At 33.5% G+C, this 14,769-nt stretch overlaps 1 protein-coding gene across 2 annotated transcripts in view; it reads left to right on the plus strand.

The window, feature by feature from the left end:
* LOC126778314 (complexin) overlaps positions 1–14,769 on the plus strand; it is a 297,079-nt gene extending 282,310 nt beyond the window's left edge. For both annotated transcript variants that reach the window (XM_050501817.1, XM_050501818.1), the window contains 2 exons: positions 9,339–9,471; positions 9,909–14,769. In XM_050501817.1, the coding sequence (XP_050357774.1) occupies positions 9,339–9,471; positions 9,909–9,982 (207 nt within the window). In that variant the 3' untranslated portion in view covers positions 9,983–14,769. The remainder of the gene's footprint in view (positions 1–9,338; positions 9,472–9,908) is intronic.

The raw sequence follows: 14,769 nt of genomic DNA on the forward strand, positions 1-14,769 counted from the left end.
CAGGACAAACAGACATGTTCATGCACACAAATGTCTGTCCTGGGTGGGAATCGAACCCACAACCTTCGGCGTGAAAAGGCAAGTATCTACCAACCACGCCAACTGGTTCGTCATAAATAGTTCAAACGATGAAATATTAAACCTAAAAAATAAGTTTAAAGACCGTACATTTATATTTACATTTCTCAAAATTCCCGCGTCAGAGCACAAAGAAAACCCCACACAAACAGATCCCTAACTCTCAACTGTCAACGACGTAGTTAATTAATTATTATTATTTAATCATAGCCTTAAGAACAAATCGGTCCGCCATTACGATCTTGTTGCAAACTTAATACCGCTGGCCTACTTGGCTGACACGCGATATTCATCGTTGTTTGGATTACGTCATTTATAACGATTTGTTCAGATTTTACAGATTAATTATGTATTAAAGGATCGAATACACCTGAAAGACGAAGCGTTATAATTACAAGACTTAACAATTCCCTCTCATTGAGTACCAGTAACAGCCTGTGAATGTCCCACTGCTGGGCTACGACCTCCTCTCCCTTTTTGAGGAGAAGGTTTAGGAGCTTATTCCACCACGCTGCTCCAATGCGTGTTGTTGGAATACACATATAGCTGAATTTAGGTTAAATTAGACACATGCAGGTTTCCTCGCGATGTTTTCCTTCACCGTCAAGCACGAGATGAATTATAATCACAAATTAAGCACATGAAAATTCAGTGGTGCTTGCCCGGGTTTTGAACCCACGATTATCGGTTAAGATTCAAGCGCTCTTACCACTGGACACCTCGGCTTTTCTCATTGAGTATCAAACAAAATTAAAAGCAATTTTGACTTGTCATCTTGTGAGATAAAATGTAAAACTACCGTCGTACATCGGTTCGGAAAGTAGATTCTATCGAGAAAACGAACAACACACTTACACCGAGTAAAGAAAGGGGAGGGGGTTAAGTATTAGGTAAAAAAAACTATCTCCTTCCTTGGGGTTCAATCTTGCTTCATAATAAATTTCATCAAAATCAGTTCAGTGGTATAGCTGTGAAGGCGAAGCAGACAGAATTACTATCGCATGTATAATATACTACATATATATTTTTAAATCAGTATTAGTTTATCGTCGAAAACATCGCAGAGAAGTTATTAAAATTTAAAAAAAATAATAGAAGTTTCTAGATCAACCTTTGTTATAGTAGTTTTGTGTGTGCGTGTGTCTGTGTATGGTAATTAGTTCTACCTAAATACAATTTATTGAATATCATTAATAGTTTAACCGCGAACCAGCTCGCAATGATTGTTGACAGAGAATACTTCGATTCGTATAATTTATATCAATAACGTATTTGTTTGATATCGTTCTGTTTGTATTCAATTAATTTCATGAAATTATATAAATCACATCATATACGAGTAGAGCTCGAATTGTTATGTAATTTTAACCGTTTTAAATACATATGTACATAATCTAACATTAAAAGGTACATATAAATATATGCATGCAGACTTAAATATATGAACAATACTTAATATTTTTAGATGAAATATTATTAAAGACATACAAATAGTATTTATTGAATATAATCTCGAACGGAAAAGGAAATAAGAGTCGGTAAATTTCTCAGCGGTGACGTCATATTATGAACTTATATTATTTTCAGCTGTCTAACGATGACTATGTTGTGACAATGCTTTTTACTGTTGCTTTAGAAATAGCTCTCAAGTTTGCTATTATTTCGATGACGACTCGCACATCTCTTACGTAAATCTCATCTCGCGCTTACTTACTGAAATAGTGCTTAGTTAATGGAAAACAGCGTTAGGAAACCTCTATATGTCGTATGAAATTCTACTACTTATATTTAATTATTAGCAAGCCAACGTTATATATACGAAGAATACATTTTCTTAATGCGTATATAAAACTAGTGTTACAATTTATGTACGAATTATAGGTTAACTTAATATGCTCACTTAGGATTACTCTAATTGACGGAAAAAAAACTTAAACTTATATAACAGTGTGTGTTAACAAAATATATAAAAATTAATGAAGTTATTCTACTATATAAGTATATATATCCAATAAGCCGTGGTTAAAGAGCAGCTTGACTTAAGAAGGTATAAGCCTTCTAAAGAAGAGCGAGAGCCTTCTTTCTTCTTACATGGGACATATGCATGTAATTAAATTTTATCTTAAATAGTTGGTCGTACGAGCGTATAGATTATTTAACCCATACAAATGTAGCATAAGCGTTTGTTCATCTCATAAACTTACAGCGAAGGAAATCGTTCGAAAGCTACCGTAAGAACATTTTCACTACATTGAACTTTCAACGCAGTACGGTCAGCAAAAAAATATCACACATCTTAATTTTTTATTTATTTATATTTGAATCACTGCTAATTCAGTAAGACGTTTTATAGTTACTGCTTAATTTATGAAACATTGAACAATAATAGTCTAGGATAAACTTAAGACTTATAAATTGCTACTTCTAACGTCCAAAATAAAAACGAATATATTAGCTTAAAAAAATATTGACCCTAATTCTTTTATATAGAAATACTTCCTATCGTCATTTCGAAATATATCAGTTATGTATAAATATACCAATATCTTTAATCCTCTTAATTCATATAAACTAAATTAATGACGCAATATTTATGTATATCAATATATCATTTCAATCAATAATATCAAATAAACGTAAGAAATTTTGTTTGTTTGTCTGTTTCGTCTCAACATCTAAATCGATCGTTATTAAAATAAATAATTTTCAAATAACCAACTTAATATTTCATATGAATTATTATTACGGAAAGAATTATAGTAATTAGAACTATAAATTATTAAAGTAAAAATAAAAAAACCAATGCTTTACTTGCTTTAATATATATTGTTTTGTCGTCATTACTATCGTTTTTCACACGTCATTCCCGCTTTAGCCCCCAGCCGCCCCCACCAGCCTGACATTACACGCTCCGCCGCGCTACGCCGATAGTGATGTGATTTACATTCACTTCCATTACAATGTTTATTGGTTTTATGTATTAAGGTTATTTCGTTTGAATTTACTTTCATTTTATGCAAAAGAAAACATTTAAAATGTTAAACGAAGTATAAAGTCGCGCTATTGTTTAAACCATTGGCTTAAATATATATATAAGGTTTTACATTATAATTAAAAATATTTATTTTAAATAATACAATTACAATATAAATTGATGTCACAATGGCTTGAAATTAATTCGCAAAGAAGTACTTATAATGGCCATTAGTCTGGCGCGCGTCTCACATAGATACGCTAAAATTTTCATCATCTGAAATTTGGAACAAAAATTTTCAACTGAATTAAAAATTTATACGAGGTTACTTTGTATGAATTTTACCCGTACAAAGTCTGGACGGGTAGCCAGTATATATGAATATTATACATTATATATTCGTCCAGATTACGATGTCACGGCTATCGTAATATAATATAACAAACAGGTCGTTCATGTCGGGTCGTAGCCCGCAGATTGCCGCACTAATGTCGTTACCAACTCATCTGCCGGGAAATTGATAGAAACTTCACTTAAAACCCCATTTCACTTAAGATAAATTTTCTTATCAATTTTTAAGGTAATGCTGTAACATTGATACAACTATGGTGTACCAGTTTATATAAAATCTCCTTTGACATATTAGAAGTTTCTAGATCTATTTTTCGGGACTGAATAACTTGCTATCTTTTTTTATTTCAACTTAAGAAAGATATACTAGATGGAATATTTATAGGCTTTTATATATTAAGTTAACTGAATTTGAATATTAACCGAAGTTTGTCGGTTCAAATCTGGGTTCAAAGCGCTGTATTATCATTTGTATATATGATTCATCTTGTGTTGTGCGATAAGAGATAATAACGTGAGTAAACCTGCATCTATCTGATGAAAATATATCAAACATGTTAAAGATGAAATGCTTCTAACATTATCTTCAAGAGAAGTATTCGCCCAGCAGTGAGAACTACAATAGGAATTGGGAACTTTTTATTACAATATATAATTGATAATAATTATTAAAAACATGTATACTAGTGACTTACTTTTAACACATTTTGTTTATATATAAAGCATTATTATTATATAACGCTAACAGTTCTCAGTTGTTCAGTTGCTTTAGGGGAGCAGGTTGTTTATTGGCTTTGACTTCCTATTGTGAATGTTATATTATTTTTTATTAGTATTGTTGTATTCCGGTTTGAAGAGTGAGTGAGCCAGTGTACATGAACAAGGGAAATTACATTTTACTTCCCAATATTGGTGGCTCATTGGCGATGTAAGGAACGGTTATTATTTCTTACATCGCCAATGTCTATATTCGGTGGTTACCACTTACCATCAGGTGGCCCATTTGCTCGTCCGCATACACATATTATAAAAAAATATCTCGTAATATATTGTATATTGTAATTATATTCATTCAAAATATATATTTATAACATTGAAGAAAGGAGAGAGAAGAAGGATTAAGAAGATATATAAAGCTCATGGATGTGAAATTGACTCTAGTAGGGAGTCCGTTTAATACGACTCCCTAATCGAGTCAGGTTGACTTCTTTGAGGCTTTTGTCGACGATTACAGATATCATATCAAAAGAGAAGAGCAAGATCAGATGAAGAAGATAAAGAAGAAATTGATTGATAAATATTATATAATACTATTCAAATATAAATGTATGCTTGTATATCTATTTCAGATTAACAAACTTCACCGAAGTTTGAACGATTATCATGAAAGTTGGTACATATGTGTCGCTGTAGCACATTAACTTTTATACTGTCAAACTGATCACCATGACAAACGAGTTATAGTGTCCTATGAACATAGACTTGGTTTATTTAAAGAGGCAGGACAACTTCTTGATTTTGCTAGTGTTATATAATGTTTAATTATGTTAGTATTTTATATAAATAATTCCTATATTTTGTGTATTCTCTGTTAAATTCTATAAAAAATCTCTCTCTAACATGTGTAATTGTTATTGTTTACTGATTATAACAGCTCTATAAATAAATTATCAAATTATAATGTGTTGAGATTATCTGTGCTTAAAATACATTTCTCTCTTTTTCTTATATTCATTTTTGCATTTATCTAGGTAGGTTAGGACATTTATAATGATTCATTCAGCTTTTACAAACTAATTACGTTTTAAATGATCGAATACACCTGAAAGACGAAGCGTTATAATTACAAGACTTAACAATTCCCTCTCATTGAGTACCAGTAACAGCCTGTGAATGTCCCACTGCTGAGCTAAAGCCTCCTCTCCCTTTTTGAGGAGAAGGTTTGGAGCGTATTCCATCATGCTGCTCCAATGCGGGTTGGTGGAATACACATGTGGCAGAATTTCAGTGAAATTAGACACTTGCAGGTTTTCTCACGTGTTTTCCCTCACCGTAAAGCACGAGATGAATTATTACAAATTAAGCACATGAAAATTCAGTGGTGCTTGCCCGGGTTTGAACCCACGATCATCGGTTAAGATTCACGCGTTATTACCACTGGGCCATCTCGGTATTCAAAGATATATACGCAACAATTAAATAAATGAAAAATTATTCCGGCGATTCCGGTGACCGGGTTCAAACGTGCCCGTTCTAACCAATGGCTTATCTCGGCTTATATTCCTTCTTGATTATATTCCTATGTAGTTAATTAATTGTTCATCAGGTTTTCATTACATTTTTAATATTTTCAAATACACGGGACGTAGCTGGTAAATGATATTTATATAGCTCAAGCTAATATTTCAAACGTGCACTCATTTAGTTAATCCCCCGGCTTGGCCTGGATACCGTAAATTTATTACGAGCCCAACGCACCGAACCAAACAAAATTAAATTTTATTACTTTACAAGATATAATTTAACTTAATTGGGTGATATTTTTAATGATAATTTTTCGTTGAAAATTTAAATTAATTGTATATTTATTTATGGTATGTTTTAAGTCTTAGTGATAAAGATATAATTAAAAAAAAAAGTTTTCGCTTTATAACATAGACAGATAAACAAATGTGCCACCTGATCGTAAGTGGTCACCATCGCCCATAGACTTTGGTTTTGTTGTAAATCTTCACCATTCCTTGCATCGCCAATGCACCTTGAGAACTAAGACGTTATGTCCCTTGTGCGTGTATTTATGCTGCCTCACTAACCCTCCCAATCGGAACACAACTATACAAAGTATTGCTATTTGGCGGTAGAATATGTGATGATTAGATGATACCATACCAGACGGGTGGTGTAAAACCCTACCACCAAGACTTTATGTGTAAGCAACCTTTATGTAAGTAGTAAAATTATATATCATGAAAAATCACATGCTCACTACAATGCTAGTTACAGTTTAATGATATGTATATTTTTTAATAATATATTCATACATATACAACTGTATAGTACATACGAAAAGAGCAATTTAGTAGAGCTATCCTAGGTACAAACACGAATATCGAAACAGTTAAAATCAATTCCACAAGCCCCACAGTCCGTTGATACAGCTGTCTTAAATATTCAAAGCAAAATATATTTTAAACAAACAAAATTATTCGTATATAATACATTACAACAACGTTATTTATTTTATATAAAATTACAGAAAAGTTAGATTTTTCATTTAATTAAGATAAGACGACCGCGGAGCGAAATGATGTCACTTAGGCGTCTTGCAAAAAAATTCAACTCGACTTCCCTAGCTTGTTATTGAGATATCTTTAATGAGGACACTAGAGGATTGTTCTTTAAATTAGAAAAAAGTCAGTCCGCATATAATCAATGGAGATCAGAACCAAGGAGGATTTACTCGGATCGGGCCGTGTAATTCTGTCATAATTAAGCCGCTTAACGAGAATTGCTGATTTTCATTCAGTTAATATTGAATTTTAATGTAACTACAACGAGTTATTTATTAAAGATACCATTTTAAATTATAACTCAAAGCAAATATTTTTCATTTGTTGCGCTGTTTTTTAATATTATAGGAGAAATTAATATTATAATATAATTATATCTAATATTTCGCAAGTTGAGTTCGTTCTTTAGAGTACATTCCACTATCATTGAAGCAGTCTGCCCCAAAGACATTAAGTGTCAGAATTTTATTTTTATAAACAAAAATTAAGCACATGAAAATTCTGTGGTGCTTGCCTGGGTCGGAACCTGTAACCATCGGCTAAGATTCAGTTGCCCTAACCGCTGGGCCCGCTTTAAAAAGTAATATTTTTATACTACAGCTTGAGTAAAATAATTTAATTATAAATTAAATGAATAAATTTAATTAAATTTAATAAGTAAATAGTAACAGAAAGGACACAAGTAAGTTACGATTGTAACTGATATTGAACCCCTCGGGAAATTATAACAACCGGAGCGCTAAACATATTAACTTTACTTTTATTATTGAATATTATACTCGATAAATATTTTTCAGATATGTTTAGCTGCGAATACAACAATATTAGACATTGCTTCAATTGTTCGGTGTTTACAAACGCGAAAATCAGCCGCAACTAATTGAAAATATCTTGACCACATTTTAAATCCATACAACTATTTATTTAACCACGATAATTACTATTTTATACAATTTCGGTATTCCGGTTACATAAACCTAATCATTATATGTTTAAACATAATCCTCAATATAATTATTTTATTGTATAATATTGACTGCCTCATTGGTCTAGTGGCTTGATGTAAGGCCACAGATCCGGATCCGGTCCTGGGTTCAATTCCCAGGTCGGGCCAATAAATAAGTTATTGGGTTTTTCTGTCTGGTAGTTGGAAGTGCGTACACTTCCGTGCCTCGGAAAGCACGTAAAGCCGTTGGTCTTTCCGGTCATGTCGGATTGCCGTCCCATCGGATTATGAGAGTTAGGGAATAGAGAGTGCATCTGTGTTTGCGCACATACTTGTACACTATAATATCTCCTGCGTAGTTGGCTAATCTCTCTTGGGATTGGCCGCCGTGGCCGAAATCGGTCTGAAGGACATTATTTTTATATTACAACTACTGAATATCTTTGTTTATAATCTTTTGTCGAGTAATATGTATTAATTAATATTTTTATTATGAGATTTAAAATTATTATTTGGCAAAGCTAAAATAAGCCGCGATGGCCTAGTGGTAAGAACGCGTGAATCTTAACCCATGATCGTGGGTTCAAACCCGGGCAAGCACCACTGAATTTTCATGTGCTTAATTTGTGTTTATAATTCATCTCGTGCTTAACGGTGAAGGAAAACATCGTGAGGAAACCTGCATGTGTCTAATTTCATTGAAATTCTGCCACATGTGTATTCTACCAACCCGCATTGGAGCAGCGTGGTGGAATAAGCTCCAAACCTTCTCCTCAAAAGGGAGAAGAGGCCTTAGCCCAGCAGTGGGACATTAACAGGCTGTTACTGTTATACTGTACTGAAAAGCTAAAATAATTTTTGGGGTTTTATTCTGGAATTATTAAGTTCATATTAACTCTCGAAGTATTTTATACAAGAAAAATATTAATTTTCTGGATGATAAAGTTCTAGATTATCTCGAGGGACTCGCGAGTGAATTAAAGTTTTATAAAATTGAAAATAAATTAAACTTTGAACTATTGTAACGTGTGTAATTTCTAAATTGAATTATTTTCTAGTTCACTTATTGCGTTTTTTGATGTGAAAAATGTATTGGCGCGTCAGGTTAAAACTGACTCGTATACCGTAACGGTAAACAGCTTGACGCTCTTTTATGCCGTCGTGTCTCCTCTCCGCCGCTCTCTACTGTATGTGTACGGAGCGTGGATATATATTATATACATTTGATATTTCACATCTGCCAGGCGTCATCAGACATTCTAACGCCAAACAGTCATACTAAGTATTGCTCTATTCCATTTTGAAGGGTGAGCGAGCAGTGAGTAGTATAAGTACAGGCACAAGGGATTACTTCCCAAGGTTGGTGGCATATTGGCATGTAATATTTCATTCATTGCCAATGTTAATGGACGTTACACTTACCATCAGCTGGTCTATTTGCCCATTCGTCTACCTATTTCGATAAATATATATTAAAAGTCACCCGAATTTGTATAATACAAGCATTTTTTTATCACAAAACAATCAGAATCAAATTGGACAAATGACTAATCAGGTATTCATAATCAAAAACATATCTTGATTTACGATACGTTTTATTTCATCATATTCCGTGACGTCACACTACAACACTTTAATTACGTTTCCGACGCATAATCTTAACCGTAATGCAATTAACGAAGTAAATATACTTTTTCAGTACAAAATTCCCAAGAAGGAGGAGATTGCCGAGCAGCAGCAACAGGAGCCTGACAATCCTCTTATGAGGAAGAAGAAGACGCCTGAGGAACTGGCGGCTGAGGCGGAGCTGGAAGACCAGGACGAGTTCACTAGTTAGTATAAAATCAAATATAAATCAACACCTTTTACCAGTTATACAAGGTATTTGTTCAAGAAGAAAGAATAATAAAAAACCCATTAGTCCGCTTTATAACAGTTGAACAACTTCTGAACAGAATGAAGCAGAGAAAGACATTTGGTACGGATATGTAAAAAATTGTAAATATCCCACTACAGTAACAGTAACAGCCTTTTAATGTCCCACTGCTGAGCTAAGGCCTCCTCTCCCTTTTGAGGAATCCCACTGCTGAGAAAAAACTGTTTCTCTGTGTGCCGGTTCTTCTCAGTAGAATCTACATTCCAAATCGGTGGTAGTTTTACATTTAATATAATCCTTTAAAATGACAATTCAAAATCTGTAAAATCCTATTCGACTACAGTATATTCTATTTAAAAGAACACATTGAAATGAAACGTTTAAATTTTACAGAATTGAAAAACACCATCGAGACGCAAGTGAACGAACTCAAGTCGCAGATCGAGAGCAAGTGTGTGATGCAGTGAGGAGGACGTCGCGACCCGTACTCTATTATATTAACCGAATACATGATGTAGCTGTTACTGTGCTAAACCATTGTTACAAAGCCTCACCCGATCACCCGATCACCCCTCGTCCCGACCGCAAACCATTTCAGGAATCATTCGCGCTCAAATATTTGTGTAGGAAATATTTCTAAATTATTTCGGAACCTAGTTGGCTAGTGGCGCGTTGGTGCTTGATAATGAGCAATAATATTTTTATACATTCATTAAACGTGATGAGCGGCCATCGATACAACCGAGAGTGTAGAATGAGATTCAAGTCTCGTAACGTTAGGTCAAAGTCAAAAAGCCATCGCTACATACCGAACGGCCCACAGCTCGTAGATTGGAAACGAACCTGTTATATATGTTGACGCTTGTGATATATTGTTATTTAAGTGTAAAGTGAAAAAGTAAATTTTTAAATACAACTAGAACGGTGTAATATTTATAAAAGGAGGGAATATAAACGTAATTTAGAAGTTAGCACGCGTGTAGTTGGCTCAATACTCGACTCACTCATCCTCTCGTCTCCTCTTCGGAATTCGGACTTACATTAAAATAACAGTGTATTCGGTCTTATAAATATTTGTTTTCATCCAAATTCCGCTCGGCTTGATGTGTACCTTGTTGTAATGGCTTGCGCTCCGCTCACTCTTCGGATCTTCAACTTTTGCCTCGAAATCTTTTGCATGCGTGCTTATGCAGTGTATCGATATCGTGTCAGTGTAACTGTATTTTGTTTAGATGTATATACCTTTAATCGACCTAGCCTTAATGTCCACATCGAAGATATAATAGGTACAATATTGTTACTGGCACGGCGACGACGGGACGACACGACGACGCTACGACGCGTCCCGCTCGCCGCCAGTGTTCTTGCATGTTTAATATAAGAACGATGTTCGTTTAGAGTAATATAATGTTGTAGATAACAAGACCTCTTGTTGTTTTACCGTTGAATCAAGTTAGCGTAGTTGACGCGATTCTTAATGTTTTATCGATGTTTTATGCTTAGGATAAAGTAACATTGTTTGAGCAAAATTTTCGAGCGATTAACGTTACGGCTTCGGTGGATTGAATAAAGCAGAGTACACGAAGCGACGCCTGCTTGGATGGCGAACGTCCAATCGGGCGTGGGTTCGGCGAGTGAGGCGGATGTTGGTGATGTTATGTTCAAGGCTAATGGTTCGAATATTTGTCTCAGCATATTAAGCTGCAAATGCAAAAGATTTGTTATCGTCAAAAGCTGTGATATATAAATAAAATAAACTAAAGCTGTGCGCCAGACGCGGCCAGACCGCTCGCGTTACATAGTCACTTTAGCTTCTTGGTAACTCTCTTTCAATCTTTCACGAACTTCAATCTCATCTATAAGATCTTCGACTTCATTCGGATTAACGATCGTCCACACTTTCTCGTAGTTTTAAATATTCTTCGTCGATAGTTCTATGAAATCAGCGCATCATGTATTTTCATCGTTAGTTTTAAAATTATTTTAAAATATTATATTTAACCTTGTAGCGACCTTAAAGCTTGATAGCTCGTTCATTTTTTAAGAAAATTCTACCGAGATAAGTAATTATATATAACAATATATAATTAATTGCGTATTGAAATCGTATTTAAACAAACGATATGCATCTTCACAATGTAAATACGACAAATCAACAATAATTTCAGAACGTAAATTGAGTCCCTTTATTTTCTGAATATGGTTCAAACATTACAAAGTATTTTCATAGCTTATTTCAAAACGTTACTTTGAGCACGCCTTGCTGCAATAGTCTATAAAGATCGTCTGCGATGGGGAAACCTTCGACGTAAGGAGTTCGACCGTCCCGACTTCTCAACTCGGTCACAATCTTTGTAATATTAAGGTATAACATAAACTGTTCACGGTGTACGTGTGTGTTAGGATAGGTTTATCATGTATTACGATAGTTCGATATACGTGCATGGCAATTCTAGCTAATCTGTTGTTCGTAGTAAATAAACAATAATAATCTTAAGATCTTGGACCTGTTTTTTATATAATTTTAAACATGACCAAAATTTTCTCTCATTCCCTTTACGTATCGCGTTCACACCTCTCGTCTTCTACATATACTCGTACCTAATCCTAGATTCTATCTTCCTGTCTTTCTATCTATCGTAGACTAACTTTACTCTTCGTTGTTGGCTCTCACGTAGTAAATAGTGGTTTAGAAATGTTATTTTCGTACGTAGCGAGGTTTAGGCGTAATTAAACATTTAATATAAACCCGCTAATTGTCACTAAATTAAAATGATGCTTTACTAGTTCGTGTTTTGAATTGTATCGTAAAAGTATTGCATGGTTGCGTGTCATGAATCTTGCAGTGTGTCGTGTCGTGTCGTTTTCTCTATTGATCCGTATGTATTTTCCTCTCGATATGTATTAAGAGGCTTTTTAAATATCTTATTTGTAAGCTTTCGATGTTTGATGTATAGTGTTACGGTTTCAACATTATTTATAAATAATGTATTAGTATAAACATGTTGCTTGAATGCAAATATTTTGAAGGAATTTGGGTGATATCAAATTAATATCACGATTCGTTCTCCCGATATTGTTAAAATATTTTCTCATTGCGATGTAAGAACCATCGAAAGAGATCGTATATTATTTATTAATGTTTATATTTATTATATTATATATATTAAATGAAAATCCAGTAGCCCTTTGAATTAGAAATCGCAATTATAACTTTTATATCATTGCAACATTGTTTTCATCTCGTAATAATCGTAATGAATTTATAAAGAGGTTTATACAAGGTAGATATGTAGTTTAGTAATAATTGTAAATTATTTAATAAAACAATTTATGAATGCATTATCCAACAAGACACTATAATAATTTTAAGCTCTTTGACTGACCAATTTCAGAATTCTCTTAAACATCCGTTGAACAAAATTTATCTTATGACTCTCGCATTCAGGGTATTGTACGTATTGTTGTGTATTTATATCATGTATTCTTTCATTCTGATCTTTTAGACACTGACTTTTTGGCCTGCGATGGCATTCAGAATTTCATACTTAATCTTTGATTAGATTCACTATTTCGTTATCAAATTTACTTCAATACTATTGTAGGATAATGAATCGGATATGGCTATTCGTATGACGCAATCGTAGCTTAAGACATACAGGAAATGCGTGTGCGTATCTTTGTATGAGTGTGTGTGTGAGCGGACGATATTATGGTGGAGTTTGAATGAGTGTATGATCTGTATTGGTGATTGAATGAGGTTGATGAACGGTGAAATAAAATTTCATTTTTTAAATTAACAATTTAATATTTCGCGGTGATTAATATTCGAATATATGTTACCCTTGCGTCATATCAATGGGAACAGATGTTTTTTTTTTCAAATTCTTATTATAGTTTAGCAAACTGACATAGTTACAACTATTATATACCTACATTGTTAAACATTTATCAGATAGCGTTATGTATGCACTAGGAAATAGGAGACACTTGATGCGTTTGCTACTTTAATATCAAATTAAATAATATCTAAATTTGTATGACACTTAATACGTTGAAATAATAATGAATGATAACTAAACATAAAACTAGACATCTATTATTAAAAATTTATCATATTTTAGTAGCAAATACATTGTACCTGATCCTACCACTATTACAACCATCAACTTAAAATATTCATCGCAAAGGGTTTGTTTTATTTTTATTTTTAATTTGTTTAAATTAACGATGATAGCGACAGGATCAGGTTTAACCCAATACCGGTACAAACGACAATCTAGAGACAACGACACATCACACCAACACGAGCTTTGACACAGACGCCAGTATTACACGATTGTTATATGTATTTAGCCTTTTCCGAATTGTATAGAGATTATTTTGTATCAAAGAACTGACTTGAAGTGCCACAGACCATGTTGTTGCGCTTTCTTTTACATAATAATTTAAACAATATATTTTCTATATTGTACGTTGAAATCTTGAATGGTCGCGTTCGTTTCGTTATTAGTTGAATGTTAACACGTCACAGAGTACGGTGGAGGAAAATAATCGTTATCTTTATCTATCTAGCAGTTGACTCTTTCTCGTAGAAACTTCTAGAACAATGATTTCCTTCCTCGACGGTGCTCTGCTTCAACGATATGTTCGAATATAATAGTAAACGGCTACTATACAACCACCTTACCGCGTTAGCTTTTAATATTAGTGACATCTAGCGTTAAAATTGCAAGTTTACCGATAAATTAATGCAAGAATGTGTAAAGCGAAAAAAATATAAGTGAAACGGATTCACGTTGTATTGTTATTATAAAGATGCGGTTGAAAGTTTATCCAGGATTTAAACTTAGAATTATGGAGAAAAACGAAAATGAGGTTATTGTTGAAAATGTTTTTAGGTAAATAAAATTGAATTGAGCTTTCTTGAGACTTGTTGTTATTAATAAGTTACGTTTCGTTCGCTGGCCCTGGCTGTACAGAAACTGCCATTCAATATTGGTCTTTATCTCGGATGATTAAAGTTTAGTTTTCACTGTTTCTATCACTTATGTAGTCTCGTAATGTTAGGCTTGTTTGCTAAAAATTATTTATCGTCTTACTGTTGCGAAGCATTGTTAAATTTATTTACTGGGTCCTTATTAGTTATGTATAAAAGTTTAGAGGTAGCCATTTTCATATTAACTTTACTGTGAGTTTGAAAGTGGATTGTCTACCATGTTGTTAAATAATAATAAACTACATTGTACCACCA

The sequence above is a fragment of the Nymphalis io genome, chromosome 25 (genome assembly GCF_905147045.1).
Source record: "Nymphalis io chromosome 25, ilAglIoxx1.1, whole genome shotgun sequence".
Taxonomy (NCBI): domain Eukaryota; kingdom Metazoa; phylum Arthropoda; class Insecta; order Lepidoptera; family Nymphalidae; genus Nymphalis; species Nymphalis io.